Below are 25836 nucleotides of genomic sequence, written 5' to 3' on the forward strand. Positions count from 1 at the left end.
CTAGCCTACCTGGTTAAATAAAGGTGTTCTCAACTAGCCTACCTGGTTAAATAAAGGTGTTCTCAACTAGCCTACCTGGTTAAATAAAGGTGTTCTCAACTAGCCTACCTGGTTAAATAAAGGTGTTCTCAACTAGCCTACCTGGTTAAATAAAGGTGTTCTCAACTAGCCTACCTGGTTAAATAAAGGTGTTCTCAACTAGCCTACCTGGTTAAATAAAGGTGAAATAAAAAATAAACATTCCAAATGAAAATAATGTACTTTTTACTCCATACATTTTCCCTGACACCCAAAAGTACTCGCTACATTGTGAATGCTTAGCAGGACAGGAAAATGGTCCAATTCACGCACTTATAAAGAGAACATCCTTGGTCATCCCTACTGCCTTTGATCTGGCAGACACACAAACACAAATGCTTTGTTTGTAAATTATGTCTGCGTGTTGGAGTGTGCCCCTGGCTATCCGTAAATAACAAAACCAAATGTGTGGTTTGCTTAATATACGCAATTTGAAATTATTTTCACTTTTACTTTTGATACTTAAGTATATTTAAAACCAAATACTTTTAGACTTTTACTCAAGTAGTATTTTACTGGGTGGCTTTCACTTTTACTTGAGTCATTTTCTATTAAGGAATCTTTACTTTTACTCAAGTATGACAATTGGGAACTATTTCCACCACTGACAAGTCCCACAACAGAAGTTTATTACTTACTCATATTTAATCGAAGCGCTTCAGACAGCTTGACACCAGATTCATTGTCAATCTCTCCTCCGTGTAGAGGTCTGTTGTATAGCTAGCTGTATATTGTTACACTAGTCACAAAACTGGGTGGTGGTTTGTGAATTCTGAGTGGTTTCTCTACTTGAACTTTCATTACTAGACCAATAGAAGAGACCATAAGTTATGCTTTATTTTACAGCATGGTATAAGTTCATTTAACAGACACGCTTATCCAGAGCGACTTACAGGCACAATTAGGGTTAAGCGCCATGCTCAAGGGCACATTGACAGATTTTTCCACCTCATCGGCTTGGGGATTTGAAGTAGCAGCCTTTCGGTTACTGGCCCAACACTCTTAACCGCTAGGCTACCTGTCACCCTATAAATGAAGGGTTTGATTTCAAAACGCGATATTTCAATTTTCAGAAATTCTTCTGAAGCAACTAGTTAATTAAAAACGCACCGTGAAAGAGAGAGCTATTATTTTTTAGTATTTTACCATGACATGGGCTAGTGAAAAGACAGGCATGATTTTGTTTTAAATATATTGTAAGGTTATTTTATTTTATTTTAGAGAGATAAAATTTGGTTAGTGACCGACGTTTTGGTTACTGGCCCAACACGCTAGGCTACCTAACTATTTGGTGACAATGGATTGTTTCTGGTACTTAGCTCAAATAATTCAGGTGTACAAAACTACACTTGTCTCAATGAATCTCAAAGAAACGGAAAAGTAATGAATATGCCATTTTTTTCACAAGTCTTACTTTTCTCACAGAAGCTTCCGGTCCATCCAGAGGAGCAGGTGCAGGCTCCACTCACATGGTCACACAGAGCCCCGTGCTGACACTGACAGTCCAGGGCACAGCCCAAACCATAGCTGCCCTCCACACACTCTGGGGGAACATGGTAGAGACACATGGACAACATCAGACAGAGATATCACTAGCCAGAATATATACACATTTGCTGCTGTGAGGACATGTTTTTTGTCACGGCAAATAATGGGATATTAACGTTTAATCCCTAATTTAGCTTGATTGATGGTTAGACTATTAGCTGGCCAAAAGTAAGCTACATGAAAAGTGCAATATTATTAATATAATCGTGTTTAGTGTGGGTTTTCAGTGAATTTATGTAAATCACAAAGCTCCTCTGCATTTCGTGTGGTACTGGAAAATTCTCAGCAACAAAAGAGTGATAAAATGAAGATCCTACATCTGTAGAGCACTTGCTTGAAACACAAGCATTTCGCTACACCTGCAATAACATCTGCTAAATGTGTGTGTGTGACCAATACCATTTGATTTGATCTGGTCCAAAGATGTGTTACAGTGTATTACCTAAAGATGGCAGTATTACCAAAGAAATGTCTTACTCTGTTCACAGTGGTCTCCAGTGAAGCCAGCCTCACACACACAGCGTCCAGTCACAGCATCACAACTCAGGGCTCGGTCTGCACACTGGCACCTGTTGGAGCACCCAGAGCCCCATGACCCCTCCTCACAGGCTGTGGAGACACACACACACACAGGTTGGTAAAGAAAACTACTGTGTGTGTGTGTGTGTGTGTGTGTGTGTGTGACTGACGTATCGGTGAGAGTCAGGGTGCTTACGCTTAGTGCAGACGTGTCCTGTTCGGCCTGGGGGACAGATGCAGTGTCCGGTGACATGGTCACAGCTGGCATCAGGGTGACAGACACAGGTGCTCACACAGCCTGGCCCATAGGACCCTGTTGGACACACTGTTGAGCAGAGGAATAGTCCGGGTGAAATATAACACAGTATTATCTTAAGGTCTTTCTCCCTCGCAGTCTCTTTCCTTTCGATCCTCACTTTAGCAAGACTGAAGGCTATCTCCGTTTATTTGTTTCCCTCACCAGTCTGGCAGAGTTGTCCTGTGTACCCAGGGTTGCAGTTACAGACTCCTGTCTGCTTGTTGCAGGAAGCTCCGTTATCACACGCTCTACATAGGAACTGGCACTTCAACCCCCATAATCCCTCTGGGCAGTCTACGGGGGAGGGAAAACTCAGGGCTATAGCTATTGACCAGTTTTGGTGGTCAGGCCATTTGGTCAGGATAAGCCCTAATTGAGTTGTATGACCATCAAGACCACATAGTTTAACTGACTTCAGGTCAAAGGTTTAATATAGATGAAGAGCAGGTCTGATTGGTGGACCGATGTCTTCCAATACTACAGTCGTGGCCAAAAGTTTTGAGAATGACACAAATATTAATTTTCGCAAAGTCTGCTGCCTCAGTTTGTATGATGGCAATTTGCATATACTCCAGAATGAAGAGTGATCAGATGAATTGCAATTAATTGCAGAGTCCCTCTTTGCCATGCAAATGAACTGAATCCCCCAAAATCATTTCCACTGCATTTCAGCCCTGCCACAAAAGGACCAGCTGACATCATGTCAGTGATTCTCTCGTTAACACAGGTGTGAGTGTTGACGAGGACAAGGCTGGAGATCACTTTGTCATGCTGATTGAGTTTGAATAACAGACTGGAAGCTTCAAAAAGAGGGTGGTGCTGGGAATCATTGTTCGTCCTCTGTCAACCATGGTTACCTGCAAGGGAACACGTGCCGACATCATTGCTTTGCACAGGGCTTCACAGGCAAGGATATTGCTGCCAGTAAGATTGCACCTAAATCAATCATTTATCAGATCATTAAGAACTTCAAGGAGAGCGGTTCAGATGTTGTGAAGAAGGCTTCAGGGCGCCCAAGAAAGTCCAGCAAGTGCCAGGACCGTCTCTTAAAGTTGATTCAGCTGCGGGATCGGGGCACCACCACTACAGAGCTTGCTCAGGAATGGCAGAAGGCAGGTGTGAGTGCATCTGCACGCATGCCAACAGTAAAGCATCCTGAGATCATTCATGTGTGGGGTTGCTTCACAGCCAAGGGAGTGGGCTCACTCACAATTTTGCCTAAGAACACAGCCATGAATAAAGAATGGTACCAACACATCCTCCGAGAGCAACTTCTGCCAACCATCCAGGAACAGTTTGGTACGAACAATGCCTTTTCCAGCACTTTTGCCATAAGGCAAGTGATAACTAAGTAGCTCGGGGAACATAACATAGACATTTTGGGTCCATGGCCAGGTAACTCCCCAGACCTTAATCTCATTGAGAACTTGTGGTTAATCCTCAAGAGGCGGGTGGACAAACAAAAACACACAAATTCTGACAAACTCCAAGCATTGATTATGCAAGAATGAGCTGCCATCAGTCAGGATGTGGCCCAGAAGTTAATTGACAGCATGCCAGGGCAGATTGCAGAGGTCTTGAAAAAGAAGGGTCAACACTGCAAATATCGACTCTGCATCAACTTCATGTAATTGTCAATAAAAGCCTTTAACACTTATGAAATGCTTGGAATTATACTTCAGTATTTCATAGTAACATCTGACAAAAATATCTAAAGACACTGAAGCAGCAAACTTTGTGAAAATTAATATTTGTGTCATTCTCAAAACTTTTGGCCACAACTGCACTGTACTGTTTGAATGTAGATTCCCAGATTTGAAAAACAGTGAGGGACAATATGGAAGAAACGGTATGAGATTTAAGTGAAATATAAATACAGTATGATAATGAGTAATAATACATTTGAACAGTAATACAGGTATGAAATAATGAGTTATGAAGCATTCTAACTACCTTGTTGACAGGCCTTTCCTGTCTTCCCAACAGGGCAGATACACTCTCCTGTCATGGGGTCACAGGGTTCTCCTCCACACACACACGTCCGGAGGCAGTTCTCCCCGAACTGACCAGCACTGCAGGCTACATACAGATACACAGAGGACGGAATGATGGAGGGAGAGAGAAACAGAGAGAAAGGGTTACACAAACCTTTTTTCATTTCCTGTGTATCTCCCTCACTGGGATCGTGTGCAGTAGCAAGGTGAGCTCAAAGTGAACTGATGTTGCATGGCCCACTTCTCACAACCTCACGTCAATTCAAAGCGAAACAAAACCCTAAAGAGATGGATGATTTGTTTGCTTTAATAAAGGGACCCTCCTGGAGGTCTGAACGATGCATTAGGTCTAAAATAACCCGTCCATCTTATCTTGGCCAGTCTGTAGGGCAGTGGTTCTTAACCTGGGTTCGATCGAACCCCAGGGGTTCGGTGAGTCAGTCTCAGGGGTTCGGCGGAGGTCAAGACACACATCCGACTCATATGATTTGTGATGACACGCCCTGCTTGGCCATCATTGGCTGCAGGTGATCACGCTACAACGCTTGGCCTATCTGTGCTGCAGGGAATTTGGTGTGCCCAGTAGTCTACTTGTGACTGTCGTGATGGTATGTCTTGAGATTTCTTTCTTAATATTTGAATCCCTTCATACTTACTATGTCGAGCAAAAAAAGAAAGTGGTCGGACGAATATGTACAATATGGATTCACATGTATAACGGAACGTGATGGGAGTCAGCGTCCTAACTGCATGATTTGCAATGCCAAGTTGAGTAATTCTAGTCTAGCACCGGCAAAACTAAGAACACTTCCTTAAGCTGCATGGAGATGGAAAATACAAGAACACAACGCTCGCTGAATTCAAGGTGAAGAGAGCCAGATTCGATGTAAAAGCTACTCTGCCTGTTCTCGGCTTTGTACCCATCAACAAACTGATCCTCACAGCATCGTACGAAGTTGCTTACCTGATCGCAAAGCAGGGCAAACCACACACCATTGGTGAAACACTGTGTTGAAAATGGTGAATATCATGCTGGGAAAAGAGGCTTAAGTTATCCCAAATTCCACTTTCAAATGACACCATCAGCGACAGAATAGAGGACATGAGCAAAGACATCTTGGCTCAAGTAGTTGCAGATCTGATTTCAAGCCCGGCAAAATTCAGCCTTCAACTCGACGAGACCACAGACGTTTCCAATCTAAGCCAGCTTGCTCTATTCGTGCGCTATGTGAAAGACGACGTGATAAAGGAAGATTTTTTCATTTTGTACGCCTCTTACAACAACAACTAAGGCAGCCGATGTGAAGAAACTGGTGGATGACTTCTTCAAAGACAACAATCTTTCGTGGGATATGGTTTCTGCAGTTTGTTCGGACGGAGCTCCAGTCATGCTGGGAAGAAAGTCTGGTTTTGGTGCGCTAGTGAAAGCCGATGCACCACACATCATTATTACGCATTGTATTCAGCACAGGCATGCGTTGGCAACAAAAACCTTGCCTCCAAAACTGGCAGAAGTATTAAATATTGTAGTGGAATGTGTGAACTATGTGCCAACTAGTGCTCTGAGGCACCGCATCTTCAGTGAGCTGTGTAAAGAAATGGGCTCTGAATTCGAGGTACTTCTGTACCATTCTAACGTTCGGTGGTTATCCCGGGGACAGGTGCTGAATCGTGTTTTTGCCGTGCGTGTGGAATTAGCCCTGTTTTTGCAAAAGCACCAACATTGTCATGCAGATTGCTACAAAAATTAGTTCATTCTCATTTTAGCGTACATGGCTGATATCTTCGCAGCTCTCAATCATCTCAATAAAAGATGCAGGGCGGTGGAGTCAACATCATCGAAGCGGAGGAAAACCTGAAGGCTTTTCAAAAAAAGCTACCGTTATGGAAACGACGAACAGAGAACGATAACTTCGCAAACTTTCCCCTGCTGGACGGCTGTGTAAGTAAGATCGAAGATGTATCTGGAATCGGAGACATTTCTGTACCTGCGGAACTGAAGCAAGCAATTGTCACACACTTAGATGAGCTTCCAAAGTCTCTCGACGGATACTTCCCTACAAGAGAATCATATCCAGCATGGGTGAGACAGCCGTTCACGTTTAGTGTTGAGACAACAGATGTCAATGATGAATAGCTCAATGAAATCATTGAAATTCAGCAGAGCCAGGTTCAACAGCAACTCTTCAGAACAACAACGCTTTCAACATTTTGGTGTCAACAAATGGTAACGTACCCTGTTATTGCTAAGAAAGCTCTTGAGAATTTCATACCGTTTGTTACAACATATCTTTGCGAGCAATCCTTTTCGAGGATGCTGGACATAAAAACGAAGAAAAGGAACAGACTTTGTTGCGAAAATGACATGAGAGTGGCACTTGCCATGGTGAAGCCGCACATTTCTGAACTGGTCTCTGAAAGGCAACAGCAGAAGTCACACTGATTTGCAGTAAATATTCATTATTATGTTTTTGTTTTTGTGTGAAAATCATGTTTTGATGATTTTGTTCTTTGAACACAGTGATGTTGACGCACGGATCATTTTGTGCACCAGTAAAATATATACCTATGTTTTGAATTTGAAAAAAATCATAATTTATTTTTCCAATTAAGGGTTCGGTGAATGCGCATATGAAACTGGTGGGGTTCAGTACCTCCAACAAGGTTAAGAACCACTGCTGTAGGGAGACCGAGTTATGATTTAAACAGCGCTCCTGAACGTTCTTTAATATCTCTGGAGCAAAGGAGAGACGAAACCCACTGAAACGGTTCACTGGTCTGTAGAGCAAGCTGCCAGAAGAGGAACACAATTGAAACCTTTTGAGCAAACTAATACACACACACACACATGTACGTACAAGCACGCAGGCACTCACACACTCACACACCCATTAATATTTCCACATGCATGAGGGAACAATACAAAAGCGCTCTCTCAGAATGAAAGGTCAGGAGTTGTTCCTGAACGGACCGGGAAACACTCCTGTCCCTAGGTACATGCATTGTGGTTGGGGAGTCTCCTCCACAGGGGGATTGGCTCACCCAGCTGACACAAGTTCCCATGGAGCCCTGCAGGACACCTCCGGGCGCACTCTCCACTCCTAGGGTCACAGGTCTCCCCAACTGTACAGTCACACTGCTGCCAACAGCCACTACCATAGAACCCTGGATCACACTCTGGAGAGGCACACACACACACACACACACACACACACACACACACACACACACACACACAGGGGAGGAGCTTCACTATCATCCAGACAACCATGTAAGTTTTATTTTTCAATAACCTCAATATCCGTGTACTGTATTGTCTGAGCCAGAACAGCTTACCTTGCTGACACTGCGTGCCATGGTGGCCAGGTTTGCACAGACAGGTCCCGTTCTTGGGATGGCAGCCAAGGGAATGTTCCAGATCACAGTCACACTCCTCAGAGCAGGCAACACCGTGAGTCCACCTGGGACAAGCTGGAGAAGAGAAGGTACACTCACTACAACTCTAGGATCAGGGATCAAGCTACGGAAAGGGAATCGACATCATTTTCTTCATCTATCACTACTGCAGTGTTCCTAAAATCTGGTCCAAGAGACACACTTAGGCAGTGCAGGATTTTGTTCCAGACCAGTACTAAGACACCTGATTCAACTGAACAGGTGGTTGATGTTCAGTTTATTAGTTGAATCAAGCTAGGACAAAAGCTTCAAGATGTCAGCTGAAGAACACTGCTCTACTACATTACGATGTCAGTCATGGTGGCTGCTGGGTACTGTAGTCTAGAGGATATGGGTACTCACGCAGGTGGCAGAAGCGCCCGTACAGCCCTGGGGCACACAGGCAGGCTCCATAGAGACGGTGGCAGCGCCCGTTGTTGGGGCAGTTACACCTCCGCCTACAGTGTTTCCCAAAGTATCCTTGTGGGCAACCTGTCAACAGTTGCACATGTGGTTAGACCATATTTTGCCCTTCCAGCATGTAGCTTGGTCCCCAATCTGTTTGTGATGTCTTGCAAACTCCTATGGTCATTGTCACATTGACGAGACAGCACAAACGGATCTGGCACCAGGCTATGTCTACAGGGCAGAGCCAGTGCCTAACCTTATGGGTGATGAAATGAACAGGGTTAGCTAAATAGGGTTAGCCACTTAAGGCAAGGTGACTGGTCTGTGTCTGGACTTGGACGTGGTGGAGCTGTGACATGGAGTGACATAAAACCATGCAGTGGGGAGGAGGGGAGAGGAGTGGTGGGCAACTGAAGGGCCAGTAACAAGGAAGAAAATGTGCTGTGTTTGAACCCCTGTGGGGGAGCAGTCGGCTGAGTGCTGGGGAGTGTGTGTGTGTGTGTGTGTGTGTGTGTGTGTGTGTCAGTCCCTACCGTCCTCACAGAGCTGGCCCTGCACCCCCGGTGGGCAAACACACCTCCCGGTTACTGGTTCACAGGAGCCCCCGTTCTGGCAACGACATAGGCTGTTACAGGCCTGTCCATAGGTCCCCACTGGACAAGCTGGGAGAGAGAGAGAGAGAGGGTGGGTGGGGGTGAGCAAGAGAGAGATTTGAGAGAGAGAGATTGATAGTGAGAGACATTCTAACGCTTTACTTTTCTATTATCTTCTCCACATGAGGGTCTTAGCTTTTTGCGTTTCCCACATTAATCCAACACGGCTTGTGTAGCAATTACCACACACAACCCAGCTGGACCTTCTAAATAGGTTCAGTCAAAGCCAGTCAACATTCCATGTCACACCTCTTGTGCACAACTATTTTATGAATCTCTGAGGGAAAATGTGTTAGTTAGCAATTAGTCATGTTTTTAGCCACATGGTTAATGTGGCAACTAGACAAGAGCAAAATCAGTACAGAAAACGCAATAGTTTTGGTATAAAGATCTTTACCTTAATTCTATTGCTCTCTGGTTGCACTGTATCCAGACATACACAGCACTGCCTTCCCATATCTAACAAATGTTGTCATACAAAATGCAATAGCATGTCTATATACAGTGTCTTCGGAAAGTATTCAGACCCCTTGACTTTTCCCACATTTTGTTAGGTTACAGCCTTATTCTAAAATGGATTAAATTGTATTTTTTTCCTTCTCAATCTACACACAATACCCCATAATGACAAAGCAAAAACAGATTTTAAAAAATGTTTGTTAATAAATAAAAAATTTAAAACAGAAATATCACATTTACATAAGTATTCAGACCCTTTACTCTATGCTTTGTTGAAGCACTCTTTGTTGAAGCACCTTTGGCAGTGATTACAGCTTCAAGTCTTCTTGGGTATACAAGCTTGGCACACCTGTATTTGGGGAGTTTCTCCCATTCTTCTCTGCAGATCCTCTCAAGCTCTGTCAGGTTGGATGGGGAGTGTTGCTGAACAGGTATTTTCAGGTCTCTCCAGAGATGTTCGATCGGGTTCAATTCCGGGCTCTGACTGAGCCACTCAAGGACATTCAGAGACTTGTCCCGAAGCCACTCCTGCATTGTCTTGGCTGTGTGCTTAGGGTTGTTGTCTTGTTGGAAGGTGAACCTTTGCCCCAGTCTGAAGTCCTGGGTGCTCTGGAGCAGGTTTTCATCAAGAATCTCTCTGTACTTTGCTCCGTTCATCTTTGCCTCAATTCTGACAAGTCTCCCAGTCCCTGCACTGAAAAACATCCCCACAGCATGATGCTGCCACCACCATGCTTCACCGTAGGGATGGTTTCCTCCAGACATGACGCTTAGCATTTAGGCCAAAGAGTTCAATCTTGGTTTCATCAGACCAGAGAATATTCTTTCTCATGGTCGGAGAGTCTTTAAGCGCCTTTTGACAAACTCCAAGCGGGTTGTCATGTGCCTTTTACGGAGGAGTGGCTTCAGTCTGGCCACTCTACCATAAAGGCTTGATTGGTGGAGTGCTGCAGAGATGGTTGTCCTTCTGGAAGGTTCTCCCATCTCCCAAGAGGAACTTCACCTCCCTGACCAAGGCCCTTCTCTCCCAAATGCTCAGTTTGTCCAGGCGGCCAGCTCTAGGAAGATTCTTTGTAGTTCCAAACTTCTTCCATTTAAGAATGATGGAGGCCACTGTGTTCTTGGCGACCTTCAATGCTGCCGAAATGTTTTGGTACCCTTCCCCAGACCTGTGCCCCAACACAATCCTGTCTCTGAGCTGTACGACCCCATGGCTTGGTTTTTGCTCTGACATGCACTGTCAACTGTGGAACCTTCTATAGACAGGTGTGTGCCTTTCCAAATCCTGTCCAATCAACTGAATTTAACACAGTTTTAGAAGGATCTCAAGGATGATCAATGGAAACAGTATGCACCTGAGCTCAATTTCAAGTCTCATAGCAAAGCATCTGAATATTTATGTAAATAAAGGTATTTCTGTATTTGCAAAAAAATCTAAAAACCTGTTTTCACTTTGTCATTCACCTTTTTTTTTTATAAACCATTTTATAATAAGCCTGTAACGTAACAAGATGTAGAAAAAGTTCATAGGTCTGAATACTTTCCGAGTGTAGGTTATGAACACCTGCTCTTTCCATGACATAGGGAAGAGGATACCTAGTCGGTTGCACAACTGAATGCATTAAACCAAAATGTGTCTTCCAGATTTAACCCAACCCCTCTGAATCAGAGAGGTGCGAGCGGCTTCCATAATCACCGTCATCGGCACCCATGGAGCAGTTGTTGTTGGGGGTTAACTGCCTTGCTCGAGGACAGAACTGCAGATTTTTCCACCTTGCCGGCTCGGGAATTCGAACCAGCAACCTTTTGGTTACTTGCTCAACGCTCTGCCTCCCGCAGACTGACCAGGTAAATCCAGGTGAAAACTATGATCTCTTATTGATGTCACTTGTTACATTAAATCCACTTCAATCAGTGTAGATGAAGGAGAGGAGACAGGTTAAAGAGATATTTTAAGCTTTGAGACAATTCAGACATGGATTGTTTATGTGTGCCATTCAGAGGGTGAATGGGCAAGACGAAATATTTAAGTTCCTTTGAATCGGGTATGGTAGTAGGTGCCAGGTGTACTGGTTTGTGTCAAGAAATGCAATGCTGCACGCTCAACAGTTTCCTGTTGTAACGGTATTCGTCGTCTGAAGAAGAGGAATCATCGGACCAAAGCGCAGCGTGGTAAGTGTTCATGCTTTCTTTATTAAAACTGAACAACCGAAACAGTCCTGAAAGGTGCAAAACACTAAACAGAAATTAACTACCCACAAAACCCTGTGGGAAAAAGCTACCTAAGTATGGTTCCCAATCAGAGACAACGGTAGACAGCTGTCCCTGATTGAGAACCATAACCAGACAAAACAAAGAAATACAAAAACATAGAAAGAAGAACATAGAATGCCCACCAAAATCACACCCTGACCAAACAAATAACAATAGAGACATAAAAAGCTCTAAGGTCAGGGCGTGACACCTGTGTGTATAAAGAATGGTCCACCACCCAAAGGACATCCAGTCAACTTGACACAACTGTGGGAAGTATTGGAGTCAACATGAGCCAGCATCCCTGTGGAACGCTTTTGACACCTTGGAGAGTCCATGACCCGACAAATGGAGGCTATTCTGAGGGCAAAAGGAGTGGGGGGCTGCAACTCAAGGAAGGTGTTCTTAATATTTTGTATGCTCAGTGTATAATAACATTAAGGATGGAAACATTGTAGTTGTCTTCTTACCAAGCTAACAATGAAAACCTAATAAGATGACTAAAATGCCATTCTCTGCTACGTTTTCAATCTTCCCCACTGGTCAGGTAAAATGGATTCATCATAATGTAACTCTTCTTGGTGTGAATTTGAACACTAGTCCAAAGGAGGATGTTTAAATGTATAAAAATGACTATGGTTTTGGATTTATCCCCACATTCCACTCAGAATTATATCCCTGGTTCAGGTCAAGCCCAAAGACACTCAATAATTATGCTTGGTTGTGAAACAATGGCTTCTGGCCTCTTTCTAACAACCCTGGCCTGGGAGATGTATTCTGTTTGTTGTGGACTTGGCCTGTCTCCAGGCCAGATCTGGGTTCAAATACCTAACCCCGAGGACTAACCAACCAAATAACTGCCTGCTCAACAATAGACACTGAATAACACTGAAACTCTATGAAGTGATAGATGACTTCCAAGGGTTACAGTGATAATAAGAGAAGCTGGGGAGAGAAGAGGAGAGTGACTTACTCTCGTTGCAGATGACGCCAGTCCATCCAGGTGTACATTCACAGTGTTCTCTGTCCGCACCACACACTGCTCCGTTCTCACAGTCAGCACAGCTCACACCACAGTCATCCCCGAAGGAATCATCTAGACACACTGAGACACACACACCCACATAGTCCTGTAAAACCATGGCACGATTTACCGTTTCTGCCACATATGTCACATTGAGCATCAACCAGACATGTATGTAAGCACTGATTTGCTACCTATGTGGCTGACCAGGGTGAGTTCCCCTCTCTGTGCCTCTTCCTCCTGGTCTTCACCATAGGGTGAGTGCAGGGCTGCAGTGTACTGCAGGAGCTGAGGGGGCCGTCGGAACAGCAGATCTGGCAACCTGTGCACTTCCAGATCCTCATCTGCATCATCCTCCTCTTCATCGTCATCCAGGTCACTGTCGTACAGCGCTGCATTGGGACAGACAGACAGGTGGAGAGGAGACACTCAGAACACATTCACATTGATCACATTTACATTACATCTAACTATACTATACTGTATTATACTATACTACACTATCATTTACATTACATCTAATTATACTATACTGTATTATACTTTACTATCATTTACATTACATCTAACTATACTATACTGTATTATACTATACTACACTATCATTTACATTACATCTAATTATACTATACTGTATTATACTTTACTATCATTTACATTACATCTAACTATACTATACTGTTTTATACTATACTATCATTTAAATTGCATCTAACTATACTATACTGTATTATACTATACTATCATTTACATTAAATCTAACTATACTATACTGTTTTATACTATACTATAATTTACAATAACTATCTATACTATACTATCATTTACATTACATCTAACTATACTATACTGTATTATACTGTACTATACTATCATTTACATGGCATCTAACTATACTATACTGTATTATACTATACTATCATTTACATGACATCTAACTATACTATACTGTATTATACTATACTAAAATTGTACATTACATCTAACTATACTATACTGTATTATACTATACTATCATTTACATTACATTCATCTGAATACTTAAAGTGATTGCATCATTACTATAGTCTGCTGTTAGAAAACCTCACAAATGTCTCTCAGAGTTACGTTTACACGTTTAAAGACAATGTATACACATTCACTGTGAAATTACAGAATACTAAAGTATATAGTATAGTATAGTATAGCATAGCATAGCATAGTACAGTATAATATTATGATCAAATAGTACTCACGGATGCAGGATCTGTGGTCGTGGTCCAGACGGAAGCCCAGTCTGCAGAAACACTCGTAGGTCCCCAGGGTGTTCACACAGTAGTGTTCACAGACAGAACTCTCTGCCAGGCACTCATCAATGTCTGACAAGACCACAGAACAAAAGGAAGTACTTTGAAAATGAACACGGTTCTTTTCAAGTGTATTCTATTTCCATTATCAAAACTAGAACAATGAGTTTTTAGACACTGTCAATGCATAATCATCCCTGTCTTATAAAATACTGTAAACTCAATCCAGAGTCAATTTGGACCTAGATAATGAGTGGATAATGGTCAACGTATTGTCCTCTTACCATTGCAGCCACAGCCGTCTGGATGGAGCCTATAACCAGCCTGGCAGCTGCACTCATAGCCCCCTGGGTTATTCTTACAGAACTGACTGCAGCACGCCTCCTCACTCTCACACTCATCACTGTCTGGGGAGGTGCAACAAAAGATGATTGTTCATTTGGGCATGCAACGGAAAATATTTAAAGACATTTTGGAACGGAAATTGAAAAAGGGCATTTGAAGTCCTAATAATCCCTACCTGTTTCAGAAAAGGCCCATGTTTGATCAGGAGTTTTTCTTTACCTTCTGACCTGACCAGGAAAAACCTCAACAACAAAAAAAGGCTTCAACAATGATGACCCAACAGAGAGTACCTACCCACACAGGTCTTCCTGCCCTCAGCCAGTTGGTATCCTTGGTTACAGGAGCAGAGGGGTCCGTTGGTGGTGTGTTCACAGTGGTGGGAGCATCCTCCGTTGTTCTTCTCACAGCTGTCCACGATCTCCATCTCAATACCTGCAAATAGGAGGATACAACCAGTCAAGTGAAGGATGGCACCCAACAACAGTATCTGTTTGCAATAAACCAAAACATTAGCCATCACTCACACATTAGCTTCACAAGAACATACTACAATTAGGGTCAGATATTTTTCCTTATCATGTCACCTGACCAGGACTAACTACTCCTGACCTTTGTTATAAGCCTAAGACGAGGGACCAGACTTCTTCTTGGTCAGAAAAAAACAATTGGCCTCAACTATGTTGCTACGCACTTTGATTTTGCCTGCTTTAGTTGAATTTACTGATTGTAAAGTTGCTTTGGGTAAGAAGAGCATCTGCTAAATGACTCTAATGTAAATGATTATGTATACTCACGGTAGCACTGTTTTCCGTCAGCGCCCAGCTCAAAGCCAGGGTTACACACACAGCTGAAGGAGCCCCGGGTGTTGACACAGCGATGGGCACATATGGCCTGGCCTGAGCTGCACTCATCTATGTCTACAAAAGATAGCATGATATACTGTAAGTCAATAGGGCACAGTCCCATAGCACAGGTAGAGATTACATTACAGGGATCCGTGGAGTAATCATTTTTATTCATATGAGGCTATGAATGAGGTTCCGAGGGGGAAAAGTGCTTCTGGTTAAGAAATTGCCTTTCGTCATAGTAATGCTAGAGCACAGGCATGGTGGTGGGCTGCTCTCAGTGATTATGAAGCATACCGCAAACACACACACATGCGCACACACACAAAGGCACGCACACAAGCACGCACACACACACACACACACACACACACACACACACAGAATGTTGTGTTTAATGAAGTTGCCTGAACCCTATAGCCTTCTAGCCACCCCATGTTATAGTAGTATCATCCAGCCATAGCGTTAATCAGCTTAAGGCCCCACACACACAGTCATGGTACATACGGCCCCGGAGGGCCGGGTCATAGAGCCTCAGCTCTAATGGCCCCGGGACAAAGGCAACTCTCTGATGAATGCCACCTTTGTTTTGTCCAGGTGCACTGATTTTGGAGAATAACAAACGTTTACATTACCGGAGTCTCAGTTAAACCACCATTAAAACTCAATGTTCACATGTTGCTTTACACGAGTGTTGAAAAGTGAGAAAGTTCATGAGACGGATAGAGGTGATGGCTATGGTTTTTCCGTGACCAATGAGGGCTAGACTTGCTTTCTTAAGAGGATTCAGGGTGGTGGAGATTCATAGACAAGTTCGGAAAAGTCTCTTTCACTCTAGGACATTTCTGGGAAGGTTGTCTGCATGTAACAGTATTGAAATATGAGAACGTCTGTTTGTGTGTGTGTGTGTGTGTGTGTGTGTGTGTGTGTGTGTGTGTGTGTGTGTGTGTGTGTGTGTGTGTGTGTGTGTGTGCATTTCCAGACATACTTTCGGAAAGTATTCAGACCCTTTCACGTTACAGCCTTATTCGAAATGTCCTCATCAATCTACACATACAATACCCCATAATAACCAAAAAAACAGTTTTTTTTAAATGTTAACAAATTCATAACATTTATAATTTATAATATTAACGTAAGTATTCCAACCCTTTGCTATGAGACTTTGATCATCCTTAAGATGTTTCCACAACTTGACTGGAGTCCACCTGTGGTAAGTTCAATTGATTGGACATGATTTGGAAAGGCACACTTCTGTCTATATTAGGTTCCACAGTTGATAGTACATGTTGGAGCAAAGACCAAGCCATGAGGTCGAAGGAATTGTCCGTACAGCTCAGAGACAGGATTGTGTCGAAGCACAGATCTGGGGAAGGGTACCAAAAAATGTTGGCAGCATTGAAGGTCCCCAAGAACACAGTGGCCTCCATCATTCTTAAATGGAAGAAGTTTGGAACCACCAAGTCTCTTCCTAGAACTGGCTGCCCAGCCAAACTAAGCAATCAGGGGAGAAGGGCCTTGGTCAGGGAGGTGACAAAGAACCCATTGGTCACTCTGACAGAGCTCCAAAGATCCTTTTTGGAGATGGAAGAACTTTCCAGAAGGACAACCAACTTCGCAGCACTCCACCAATCAGGCTTATAATGTAGAGTGGCCAGACGGAAGCCACTCCTCAGTAAAAGGCACATACCGCCCGTTTGAAGTTTGCCCAAAGGCATCTAAAGGACTCAGACCATGAGAAACAAAATTCTCTGGTCTGATGAATGTCAAGCGTCATGTCAGGAGGAAACCAGGCACCACTCATCACCTTGCCAATACCATCCCTACGGTGAAGCATGGTGGTGGCTACATCATGATGTGGGATGTTTTTCAGCAGCAGTGACTGGGAGACTAGTTAGGATCAAGGGAAAGATGGACAGAGCAAAGTACAGAGAGTTCCTTGATGAAAACCTGCTCCAGAGTGCTCAGGAACTCAGACTGGGGACAAAGGTTCACCTTCCAACAGGACAACAACCCTAAGTACACAGCTAAGACAACGCAAGAGTCTCTGAATGTCCTTGAGTGGCCCAGCCAGAACCCGGACTTGAACCTGATCGAAAATCTCTGGAGAGACCTGAAATAGCTGTGCAGCAACGCTCCCCATCCAAACTGTCAGAGCTTGAGAAGATCTGCAGAGATGAATGGGAGAAACTCCCAAAATACAGGTGTGTCAAGCTTATAGCGTTATACCCAAGAAGACTTGAGACTTGAGGCTGCCAAAGGGGCTTCAACAAAGTACTGAGTTAAAGGGTCTGAATCTTATGTAAACGTGATCAAGTTTGCAAAAACATCTAAAAACCTGTTTTTGCTTTGCAATTATGGGGTATTGTGTTTAGATTGATGGGGGGGGAAACTATTTTAAATCTATTTTAGAATAAGGCTGCAATGTAACAAAATGTGGAAAATATGAATGGGTTTGAGTACTTTCCGATTGCACTGGCAAAAAAATGTAGCCTTTATTTATCTAGGCAAGTCAGTTTGGGAGGGGGAATAGTTTCAACTGTGTGTTGTTATTCTATTCTATTTGCCCCCCTAACTGGCTGATGTAATGGCAACAATGGTGTTCAGTATGGTCCTTCACCACTTCCACCGTGAGACTTGAGTCCAAGCCAGTGTCGTGTCTTTGGCTATGCCGGATTAAGTGATATGACATGAAATTCTATGAAATAATTTATATTACCTGACTAAGCTAATCGGATAAATGTAATTAACTAGAAAGTCAGAGCACCACAAAATAATGTTTATAGAGCTGTTATCTTCCAAATAATCTTAAAGACCTAGTCATCTTTAACATCAATAGCAGTCAATATTTAATCGTCACTTTATTTAATCTCATCTGAAAGTTGTGAATTCTTGGTTATCTTCACGAACCCTGGCTAACATGTTGAATCAGCTATACGAAGTTTGGTTTAATTATTTATTTACTAAATACCTAAATAATCACACAGAATTACATCTACACAGAATGGATCATACATTGATTACAAATGATGTCATAAAGGAAAACGTCCCTAGGGGATGGAACCGACATGATGGCTGGTTACACAAAGAAAGGGGGTTGGGTTTTGAATGAAAGAGCGGGAAGACTGAGTAACAAAGGGAGAAGCTATGCTGTCATAAATACAGTATCTTATGCATTCTAAATTGCCGCCCATTTGGAAAAGGAAAATGCAATAAATATTTACTCTGAGCTGCGCTTCGATCGATTGGTCGTAGATGGGAGGCCTGGTTGTCCTTTGAAGAATGTCTGGTGGTAGAATGGATACTTGGTAGTACCGTTATCGTGTGGTAAACAGATACTCTGTCCATCCTCTCCTAGCCCACGTCTACAATTGCTGCGCTAACGCAACGGCTAGCAGGTATCACTTCTTTAGTGAATAAGAGTTCAACGTTCATACCAAGTTTACATATTTTAAGCTCATGCTATATTCTGGCTGGTATAGTCGAAATTCATCCTTCCGGCGTTTAGGTCGTCCTTGAGACAGGAAGTTACATTTTCGTCAACGGGTTTATATAGTGGTGAAAGAAGGGCGTGTTTCATAGTTTACAACCCATGTCTGTTCACTTGGGCGGGGCCTCTGAGTGAGCAGAGTGGTGTTCTTCTGACAAACCGTCCTCTCATTAAGAAGCTAAAAATTACATTTAATCTTTTCACAAATAGTTTCATATTTAAACATTTAAATTGCACAACAATTCCACGCGAATCTGACAACTAGAATGTGTAGATTTTCCGAGATACAGTTTATGTCGTCCTATCATCAGTAATCATGTCTCAGATGCCAACTGAACTGACATCATATTCATTAAGTCCCAACCCATACTTTCAACTGGTTGGATTATCGAAATATGGTTCCGTTTCCCATCTTTTATGACGTCACCAGACTCTCTCTCAATGTTAACAAAGGCTTTACTAGAGTCAACTCTATAGAGTAGAGGGAGAGAAAAGGGGAAAGGTATTTATGGGGGTCATAAACCTCCCCCATCAGGCCAACGTCATGACACCAGCAACCTGTACACAGCATCCAGTCGAAGCTATCAACTGCCTTTTCTCTCATGTCTTTTCTCTCAAGAGTGCGACATGAGTCCCCGTAGAGTGAGCATGGAGAGAGATCCCGTCCAAACTTCTCTCATGCTGCTGGTGTACTGGTAGGAAAATGGACAAAGACATAATGTACTGTAAAGGACAGTGCCGACTACGGTGAGACATTATCAAGGGCCATATGTCATTGGGAGGACGAACTGAAACACTATATAAAAAAGAACATGAACAAATGACAGAAGAATGAGTCCCGGGAGGGAGGGGGGTCGTCAACCGTACCCAAATTGATTTAGGCTTCTCCAAAATGATTATTTTGGGATATCATGTTGTTTTTGGAGGTCTGCACACTGCGAAATGTATAGTAATTTAGACTAAGAATGCATTGGAATATCAATCTGTCATTACCACAAATGGGGGCTGTGATGATAATAGTTAACGCTAGAAATATCAGATGAAAATACTGTATGTAAATGTACATTCTGCCAGGATCGGTGTGTGCTAAATTGAGGGTCTTAAATTTAAGTGATAGAACCAACGTGAAGCACTAAGGGCTGTCATTCTAAATTTGGGTTGGATAATTTATCACAAGTTCTAATTATGATTTGGAAAGGTGAGGCTTCTAGAGACAGAGCTATGCCTCTAAAATGTGAGGAGAGCCACTAGATTGTAGCTTGGGCCATCCACTTTGGGCCATCCACCTTACCTCAATCTCATTCTTATCAATGTTGATCTGAAACTGTTAGAATTTGTGCTCTCTCTCTTTCCTGTGAAAGTCAATATGCATATGCCCTAAACCAAATTCAGGAGATCTCTAGAGATGTAGAGAAAATTGGCAACACTAAAACAATTGCATAAATAGGCTCTGCAACACAGAGGCAGGTCAAGGGGGCACTTGTGCAATCGTTGATGATGAATGTTGTACTTCTGTCCCAGATCACTCTTCTAATATGATTGATCTCGCGGAATACATTGCCACTGTTGCTAGGAATAATTCCCCACAACCAGAAGGACACTTGAAACTTGGTTGGAATCCCTGTTTGGAAGTTGAGGATCCCAAATTGCCAAATGGGCTGCAGCGTGTATTTTTTTCTTAGTTCTAAATTGTTATTTAACATGCTGTGTATGTGTGTGTATTTTTTATACATTCACTCCCGTTAATAGAAGTGTAACATTTTATTATGATAGTATTACCATACTAATTAGATTGTATAACCCAGAATGAAGGGTTTGAAATGATGAAGTGTCTGGTTTTATGTGTTGATTTCCCTTACTTTAATAGAAATAGGATACAGAAGTTAAAATCTAAAGCTTACTTTAAAATGTAATGATTATTAACACACATTAACACAAGATGATGGAATGTGATGGAACATTTTATATTGGTGCTTTTCCAATAAACAATTTCTGTGTTCATGCAAGTGACTGATCGAATTCTCACTATCAATATCTGCAATTTGGCAGTATGCCCAGACCCTTGTTTTGAGAGCGAAAGATATCTCAGTTTTGAGGTCTCAGCTTAGAGAGAAGAAGCCTCATGAGGTATTGGGGCGGCAGAGTAGCCTAGTGGTTAGAGCGTTGGACTAGTAACCGGAAGGTTGCGACTTCAAACCCCTGAGCTGACAAGTTACAAATCTGTCGTTCTGCCCCTAAACAGGCAGTTAACCCACTGTTCCCAGGCCGTCATTGAAAATAAGAATGTGTTCTTAACTGACTTGCCTGGTTAAATAAAGGTAAAAAAAAAAAAAAAAAAAAAAATTAATTGGTCTGTCACATGCATGACCCAGTATTGGTCAGTCACATGAATGAGGCAAATGTTGATGATTAACTGATTATGAATGATGAATAAGGGGTGGCAGGTAGCCTAGTGGTTAGAGTGCTGGGCCAGTAACCGAAAGGTTGCTGGATTGAATCCCTGAGCTGACAAGGTAAAAATCTGTCATTTTGCCCCGGTAGGCTATCATTGTAAATAATAAAATGTTCTTAACTGACTTGCCAAGTTGAACATTTTTTTTTTTTTAAATAAGCTCAATCATGGAAAAATAACTTGTCTGTATACAGTGGGGCAAAAAAGTATTTAGTCAGCCACCAATTGTGCAAGTTCTCCTACTTAAAAGGATGAGAAAGGCCTGTAATTTTCATCATAGGTACACTTCAACTATGACAGACAAAATGAGGGTAAAAAATCCAGAAAATCACATTGTAGGATTTTTAATGAATTTATTTGCAAATTATGGTGTAAAATAAGTATTTGTCAATAACAAGTTTATCTCAACACTTTGTTATATACCCTTTGTTGGCAATGACAGAGGTCAAACGTTTTCTATAAGTCTTCACAAGGTTTTCACACACTGTTGCTGGTATTTTGAAGTGTACCTATGATGAAAATTTATTTTTAAGTGGGAGAACTTGCACAATTGGTGGCTGACTAAATACTGTTTTGCCCCACTGTATAAGATAACTAATGGGACTGCCCCAGTGGAGCTCCTGACTGACATGTGCATTGAGTTGGTTTGAACCTCTCCAGCGCGCTGATAATAAACAATGATTGACTTCGAGTGTACCTGTGTAGAATTTCTATGACAGTAGTACTTTCAAGTATTTTTATTCAAGTACTTTACACCACTGGCTCTTACCCTCACAGCCCTGGCGGTCACCGGCCAGCGAGTACCCAGGTCTGCAGCTGCACTCTGCTCGACCATCCACAAAATGACACAGCTGGACACAGCCTGCACTCCTGTCCACACAGGGGTCCCTAACTGATAGACAGACAGACAGACAGACATGGGGCGGACAGTTTTACGTAGTCATATCCTGGTCACGCTATGACTGAAAACTGCCTCCTGTTCTTTATATGTAACTCTTTGCTCTCCATTCTAACATAAAGTGACTACTATTGTAAGCTGTAGGGAAGTCAGAGCACCATATCCAATCTAGTCAGGACTCACGCTCGCAGTGCTTCCCATCCCTCTTCAGTTGGTAGTTCCTACGACACTCGCACTTGTAGTGGTCGTTGTCCATGTCCACACACTTGTGTTCACAGCCGCCATTCTTCACTGAGCAGGAGTTCACAGCTTCATAGTTGGGACAGACAGACAGACAGACAGACAGACAGACAGACAGACAGACAGACAGACAGACAGACAGACAGACAGACAGACAGACAGACAGACAGACAGACAGACAGAATAATTGAACAACACAGGACTGACTGACAGACTAGAGAAAAACATATCTTCATGCTGTAGCAGTACATCTGTACTTTTGCTAATGTAGTCTTTGAAACGTGTGATTACAGGAAGCTCTCAAGACTGGAAATGGGATAATTAGAGGTTGCAGGTAATGAGTAACCGTGACTGAGACCTGAATATTGGAGTATTAGCTCTCAATGCCTAAATCAATGCCTAATCTTGAGTTGTGCGAACGACAGGGATCAATTCTGGTCTCACATGGTCATTACTCACCAATGCAGGTCCTTCCGTCAGTGTGCATGCGAAAGCCCTGACTGCACTCACAGTGGTAGGAGCCTGCCGTGTTCATACAGGTCTGCTGGCAGCCGCCATTCAGCTCCTCACACTCATTCACATCTACAGAGCAGACCGATGGACAGACAATCAAACCTGGGTTCAAAAAGTATTTTAAATTGAGCATTCACTTGAGCCTACCTTGAGTACCATATGGGCGGAGTTTGCACTTTTGATAGTATTCCATTGGTTCCCTTGAGCCAGGCAAGCAGAAAAAGGTATTCAAAATGATTTCACATACTATTTGAACCCAGGTCTGCAGACAATATTCTCAGACACTTGCTGCAGAACAAATCCATGTTGATAGGAGAAGGTTGTGCCAATGAATTCCCCGTATGGGCATTAATGAACAATGAGGTGTGTTGATGGCGTTTGAAGGAATGCTTTATAATGATGGAATACTACACAAACCTTTAGACAACATTTGTGACTTGAGCACTCTAACAGACATGAACCCACACAGACCACATTCATTAGGAGACTCATATGTGTGTTACAGTGTCTGCGTCATGAATGGCACAATATTAATTTTATAGTGCACTACTTTTGATGTGAGCCCTATGGGCCCTGGTCAAAAGTAGTGCACTAAATAGCGAATAGGATGCCGTTTGGGATGCAAAGTTTTCATGGGTGTTCCAGAGGAGAGCGTTAAAGGCCCAAGTTATCGGGATGCTTGTCATGACTCACGACCGTGTCAAACGTAGGAATGTGGTAAAAAGATTTCGGCACTCAAGTTCTCTTTTGTTTGACATCAAGCTCTGTGAAGCATACTTGGTCCCTGACGCAATAAGAAGGTTGGCTTGGTGATGGAAGTGATAACTTCACGAGAGACTGTTTTAAGAACACAATGTTTATGACCCCTTTATAGACGAACACACCATTTTGATACAATTAAATCATCCATTAATATGAAATCACCAATTGGGACACGCATTCTCTTTATCAGTGGAAGTTCTCGTACAGAGCTTTGCTGTTAACTGTAATGACTTGGAGTATGTTCTGACCACGTGACCGGATTAGAACAACCTCATGGGCTCTACTTATACCCCTATATTTGGAGTCCAGAGTTCTTCCTGGTCAGGAATTCCTCTGGCTCTAGTAATGACGATTCACCACTGATTCACCTCTTTCAACACAGGTTGTCCACTATGCAGCAGACCTGAGTGTTTAGGACCATTCCAGAACCATTCACATGTGATACATTAGGCACATGTTCCATGTTGTTCCATGTTGTTCCATGTTCCAGGGAGCAGAGGCATGATGAGGAGACAACATTGCTGAGTGCTTCTCCAAGGAAAGTCAACGTTTACTACCCATCTGGAGAACACATCAGAGTCGAGCTGTTTCAACTACTTCCTGGTTCCTGCTAATCCCTAGTCCATATGGGCTTTGCACTGCAGGCTACTACTGGTCATGACAGTAGCACTGATATAGAGTCAGACATATATTCACCCCCCTAATGGGTTGGGGCTACGGTAATAGGATCCCAGATCTGGGGTTAAGGGCAATTCCTATTCAACAAAGCAGTCTCAGCTTGTGGGAATGCACTTCTCCTCATAATGAACTAAATGCTACTTTAATTAAGTAACTTCCACTAGAAGAGGATAAGGAGGGTCAAAGAGGAGGGCTGTCTGCCGTATAAGGAGCCTTGTCATAACCGGCACATAGATTAATGTGATCAGGTTGAAGGACTGAAATTCCACAATGCCAATCCATTTAGAGCAAATCCGCTGTCTCGCTGAGTGAGGATAAAGGAACTCCCAGCGTCCCCTGTGGTGGATGACATATTCAGGAAGAAAATCCTAAACTGTTGTTCTGAACCCTGTTCTTTTTTTCAAAAGACTTCTTTCTTTAGTGGGCTTTTCTCAATACCTGAATGGTAATAGACTCAGTGAAGGTTTGGAGGGTAATATACTTAAGGTTCGCCGTGTGAGAGGATTTCAGCAGGACACAAAGGAAATCTTTCATTCAGACGTGAGGCTGAGACTCTGGGAGTTGGGTTGGGGGTTGAATATGGTCTGAATGCCATTGTGTGACAGTCTTGAACTGTCACCCACATCTGTCTGACACCCACATCTGTCTCAATGGTCTCTTGACAGCTGTTTGGGGAGGTTTCTGCCCATCCCGCGCCTCTCAACTCCCACGCTCCACTCTCCATAGATTAACACCATCCTATGTGGAGGGTTGCAGACAGAAACATTTAGCACTGGCATGCTCTGTTCCAGAAACAAAAAGGGTCTGTTATTTGCCCTTCAAAGTTGTTACAGAGCACACTAGCCCTGGAACATGGCTCTTACAGACTCCTACACCATTGCTCAAACCCTCACTAGAAAGTGACAACGTCCCATGTCAGGGGTCAAAGGCTAGGGGCACCTGTTGACACCTGCATCCCCTCAGAGCAACTGGGCATTAGCACTGTCAGCTAACTCAGCCAACTCAGCTAACTCAGCATGTTTCTGTCAAAACAAACAGGCAGGGTTTTGATTTTACGAGTTGACCAGATCTCCATGCCTGTACTGATTGTGTGCCCTGTATGTGTGTGGTCTGCTAAGCTTTTTGTGTCTCTGTCTCTTCCTGTGTCTCTGTCTGAAGAGCCGGCAAGAGGACACTGGTGGATAACCTATGCCTGATCTTCTCTATCCGTCCCCCATCCCACACACACACACACACACACACACCCACACACGCACACGCACACACACACACGAGACCCAGCTTGCGCTCTTTCTCACCCAAACAGGCCTTTCCGTCCGGGCCCAGACGACTGCCCCCGGGGCACTTGCAGTAGAAGCTTCCAATGGTGTTGCAGCAATGTCCCTCACAGCCGCCGTTAGCAGTCGAGCACTCGTTGACATCTGGGGAAAGAAGGAAAGCCAAAACCTCAGTTTTCATAGCCTACAAACTGCACAGCAAGCAAAACTGAACCCAAATCCATTGTAAATCGTGGAGCTTTGGAGCTTCTCCTTCTTCGGTTGATTCATTCCCCTCTGTCTTGTAAGACGTTTCTTCCTCAGGCATGAAGGAAATCTTAATATAACAGGTGTAGTAGACCTTACAGTGAAATACTTACTTACAAGCCCTTAACCAACAGT

The 25836-nt window shown here is 43.1% G+C and overlaps 1 protein-coding gene across 3 annotated transcripts in view; it reads right to left on the reverse strand.

Annotated features, from left to right (window-relative positions):
- Positions 1-25836, reverse strand: part of LOC115136897 (multiple epidermal growth factor-like domains protein 6) — a 92337-nt gene that overhangs the window by 24621 nt on the left and 41880 nt on the right. For 2 of the 3 annotated variants that reach the window (XM_029672789.2, XM_029672788.2), the window contains exons 5-23: positions 25477-25599; positions 22685-22807; positions 22169-22294; positions 21857-21979; positions 15095-15217; positions 14595-14732; positions 14240-14362; positions 13905-14027; positions 12864-13061; positions 12619-12750; positions 8814-8942; positions 8236-8364; positions 7774-7908; positions 7480-7614; positions 4397-4522; positions 2606-2737; positions 2342-2470; positions 2104-2235; positions 1493-1621 (exon numbers count right to left, since the gene is read on the reverse strand). In XM_029672789.2, coding sequence (XP_029528649.2) covers positions 1493-1621; positions 2104-2235; positions 2342-2470; positions 2606-2737; positions 4397-4522; positions 7480-7614; positions 7774-7908; positions 8236-8364; positions 8814-8942; positions 12619-12750; positions 12864-13061; positions 13905-14027; positions 14240-14362; positions 14595-14732; positions 15095-15217; positions 21857-21979; positions 22169-22294; positions 22685-22807; positions 25477-25599 — 2508 coding nt within the window. The remainder of the gene's footprint in view (positions 1-1492; positions 1622-2103; positions 2236-2341; positions 2471-2605; positions 2738-4396; positions 4523-7479; positions 7615-7773; positions 7909-8235; positions 8365-8813; positions 8943-12618; positions 12751-12863; positions 13062-13904; positions 14028-14239; positions 14363-14594; positions 14733-15094; positions 15218-21856; positions 21980-22168; positions 22295-22684; positions 22808-25476; positions 25600-25836) is intronic. The other variant, XM_029672790.2, reaches the window with a different exon arrangement.

Source organism: Oncorhynchus nerka, linkage group LG11 (assembly GCF_034236695.1).
Source record: "Oncorhynchus nerka isolate Pitt River linkage group LG11, Oner_Uvic_2.0, whole genome shotgun sequence".
Taxonomy (NCBI): Eukaryota; Metazoa; Chordata; class Actinopteri; order Salmoniformes; family Salmonidae; genus Oncorhynchus; species Oncorhynchus nerka.